Here is a 3,475-nt window from a genome sequence, read left to right as displayed (position 1 = left end):
TGGATGGGTGGGTGACGGATCGTAATGGGCTGCGACTGTCCCCCCCTCCCTCGGGTGCAGGCATGGGGCTGCTCGTCTGAGTGAGGCTGCCATGAACACGCACCTGACCTGTCCTGGGGGGGACAAGCACGCGGCGTCCCACCCGGGTGCTGAGCTCACGCTAGCGGCCTGACATGCATGCATGGCCTAATGAGCGCAGCGGCGAGCGGGGCGCGCGCACCCATTGCGCTGGTGAGTCCCCCCAGGATGAAGAGCTTGGGGAGGGCCTCCTCCTTGTCGCTGTGGTCGACGCCATCATCGGATGAAACGTTCAGCAGGTGCTCCCGGCTGCCGCCGCCGCTGCCCGCGCCTGGGAGTTCATGTTGCAGGTTTTGGTGCCGGTGCAGGCGGGGGATGTGCTCGTGCAGCAGAGACAGCAGGGACGGCAGGCAGCCGCTCAGGTGGCCGCCGATCGCGCCGGCCTCCTCACCTGCGGGTGGATGCGTTGGGCATGGGCGCTTGGGCATGACGCCATGCGCTCGCTGGCCGCAACTTGCGGATTGCTGCAAAGCAGAATGCAGGCGGCCTGACGCGCGGCGGCAGCAGCGGGTTCCCAGCTTACCGGGGCAGCACGGCAGGTGAACTGCCGAACCCTCTTCCAGGCGCGGCGCGTCTTGGGATAATTCTGCTGCCAGGCGAGCCAACAGGTGCACGATATGGTCGCTGCCTGGGTCGCTGGGGGCGCTCTGCAGCGCATCGGTGATCAGGGCTATGCTGAGGCTGCACTTGGGGTTGCCCTCAAGTGCGCCAAGCTCCTCGACCACCGTCCGCACAGCCTCAATATATGGCACCCCATCTGACTTCCCATCTGCTCCGGCGTGCAGTGTAGCCAAAGCGTCCACCACACGGGCCCAGTTCATGGCGCGTAAACTGATCTACACCGAAACGTGCTACACGTTTGTCATAGGCTTCAAAGGCAGCCAGAATACATCTTATTTATTTGACTGGTATTGCACGAGCTACTGCCGCAGCGTAGGGCGCTCTCTCCACTCCCGGTGCCGGAAGCAGCTCAGGCTACGTGATGGTGGATTACCTGAACAGCCGGCGTCCGCGACATCGAATCAGGATCTGAAGCTCAGTTTATCTTTGACATGCAGCTGTCAAGTCATCGAAGTCATCCAGATCAGGTCGGACGGTGCTGTCCCTGCGAGGGTGATCCCACCGAGTTTCCAGCAAGTTCAGCAGTATCAGCAGGCCCAGCAGCCAGACCTCACAGCCTAGAGTAGCGACAAGAACAGCAGCTGGTGAACCTGGTGATGTGGCTGGACGTCACGATGCTGCCCCACCCCTACCCTCCCCCATCGCAGCTGGGTGGTTGGCGCTGAGCCGTCACAGCTCTCAGCGTCAACGACATTTTCGTCAATTTTGCCAACCCCTGCACACAGACTGCGGATGCAGGCACAGCTGGCAGCAATGGGCACGAGTGAGGCGGCAGCACACTGGTGGCAAAAGGGGCGTGTCACCCCAGTACAAAAGGTGGTGTTACCGCCGCCGTGGTAACGGCGCAACGCGCAGCCGTAGTGCAGGGTAATGCGCTGTAACAGGGTAACTTGACTGGACATGTTACCGCCGGCAGTAATGTACCGCCGGCAGTAATGCTGCTTGCTAGCAGCTAGCTGGCCCCCATGATGCTCGTGGGCGTCATCACTTACCAGAGCGGCTGGCGCATCATTGTACCCGCGGCCGCCATGTTCCACCCACCCACTCTTGGGCGCGGCTGCTTGCTCCGCACCTGGGCGCAGCACCACGGCGCGCTGCGCCCTCGGCCCACCCAGAGCGCGCCATCGGTGCATGCACGCCCGCTGTGCTGCCGGCGGGGTGGATGTCGATGTCCCTGCCCGCTCGGCCTGCGGGCGGCTCCGCCCCTCACGACCTTGCATCGCTAGCGCCGCCAAGCGCACTGAGTGCGGTCGGAGACAGGTGACGCCGCTGTAGCGGCAACCCAAAGCGGCTCTCCAAGCAGCACAGCACCCGGCACTGAAGCCTGGAGCTGCAACGATGCACCTGCTTGATGCACAGGGCACGCGCGCCGCGCTCGCTAACCACGGGGCCGTTGCTGCAGGACGCGCGTGGCGGCAGAAGCAGCCTAGCAGAGGCCCTGGCAGCAGCAGCTTCATGCTAACACGCGGGTCCTGGGACCACGCTCCACGCAGGTGGGCGGCAATCCCAGGGACGCAGGGGTGCTGCCCTGTCGGCGTGCGAGCTGCCAGCCGCCTCGCTCGCTGTGTGGTCATCAGCGCGCATCGAGAGTCCTCTGGGGCAGCACCCAGCACCTGGCTGTTGGTATGCACAAAACACACAAGCTCCACCACTACTTTCTCTGTAGGACCACTAGTTACACTGTAGGTAGAAAGGGAAAACGTAAACAGATGACACCTAGCAAAGTCAAGCTCACTACACAACACAAGTGTGGTTGGGCCAGCACACGTAAAATAGGCAATCCGCAGCGCCGCCCAATCCAATCAAAAGTTACGCATCACAGGCGCGGGCCTGCTGGGCAGAGCTGTGTGCATGCCCGAGAAGGAGCAGCCAATACGCCAGTGCGATAAAGGAGACGAGTCGAGAAGGCGAGCAGGACGCACCGCACACGGGGGGGATGCTCCAGAGCACCGCGGCTCGGTTGGCGGCCTGATCTGGGCGATATGCGGCCGTCAGCGGCGCGCTGCCAGCCACCCCCCCCCCCTGGCCAAGATGGTGACACACAGTCCGCAGTAAACATAGGCAGTAAGGGGACGACCAGGGGCAGCGTGCGCAGCCTGTAGCCGTGTGGCTGCACAGGGCCAGGACGGGGCGGCGGTGATGTGGGAAAGCCGGAAACGCGCGCACCGTATTTGCATCATAAAAAGGCCTGCTGCGCAACCGCCCCGGTCCCCTGCACCGCGTATGTGGCGTGCGTTGCGCCCACGCCCCTCCCCACCGGCCAGCCGCGGGCACCCGCCTCAAAACGCCTCAGCCGTTTGCCGCACGCGCCTCGAGCCCCAAGCGCCCGCGCCGACGCGGGCCGCTTGCCGGGCCTCGCCTCAGCTCAACGACAGCATCAGCCGCGGAAGTCGCGCGAGAGCTGCGTCTGGCCGTCCACGGGCAGCGACCGCGGCGAGGGGCAGTCGGCCGCGTCCCCGGCCTCAAACACCGCCGCCGCGCCCATGCCCGACCCGATGCACATCGAGACGACGCCGAAGCGCGCGGCGCGGCCGCGGCGGCGCATCTCGTGCAGCAGTGTGGCGGTGCAGCGCGCGCCGGTGGCGCCGAGCGGGTGGCCGAGGGCGATGGCGCCGCCGTTGGGGTTGACGCGCGCCGCGTCGATGCCCAACTCGCGCACGCAGTACGACGCCTGGGGGTGGAGGGGGGTTGGGGGGCGTTGTGAGGAGTTTCTTCGTACTATCATGCCGGCATTGATTGTCAAGGGACTGACAGGTTGTGGGGCCATGTGGGGGGG

General features: G+C 65.1%; 2 protein-coding genes across 2 annotated transcripts; both read right to left on the bottom strand.

Moving 5' to 3' along the window:
* Window positions 1-601: 601 nt before the first annotated feature.
* MNEG_15299 (hypothetical protein) lies at window positions 602-899 on the bottom strand (the record flags this gene model as incomplete). The annotated part of the gene is made up of 1 exon (XM_014036231.1): window positions 602-899. A coding segment is annotated over one exon (298 nt), but the record flags the coding sequence as incomplete, so codon positions are not given.
* Window positions 900-3,076: 2,177 nt separating this feature from the next.
* Window positions 3,077-3,424, bottom strand: MNEG_15298 (3-ketoacyl-CoA thiolase 1, peroxisomal; the record flags this gene model as incomplete). Its single annotated transcript, XM_014036230.1, has 2 exons — window positions 3,077-3,370; window positions 3,419-3,424. The coding sequence occupies 2 exons, from the start codon at window positions 3,422-3,424 to the stop codon at window positions 3,077-3,079; spliced, it is 300 nt and encodes a 99-aa protein (XP_013891684.1).
* Window positions 3,425-3,475: the final 51 nt, after the last annotated feature.

The sequence above is a fragment of the Monoraphidium neglectum genome, assembly GCF_000611645.1.
Source record: "Monoraphidium neglectum strain SAG 48.87 unplaced genomic scaffold scaffold05205, whole genome shotgun sequence".
Lineage (NCBI taxonomy): Eukaryota > Viridiplantae > Chlorophyta > Chlorophyceae > Sphaeropleales > Selenastraceae > Monoraphidium > Monoraphidium neglectum.
This window is presented reverse-complemented; position numbering and strand designations above follow the sequence as displayed.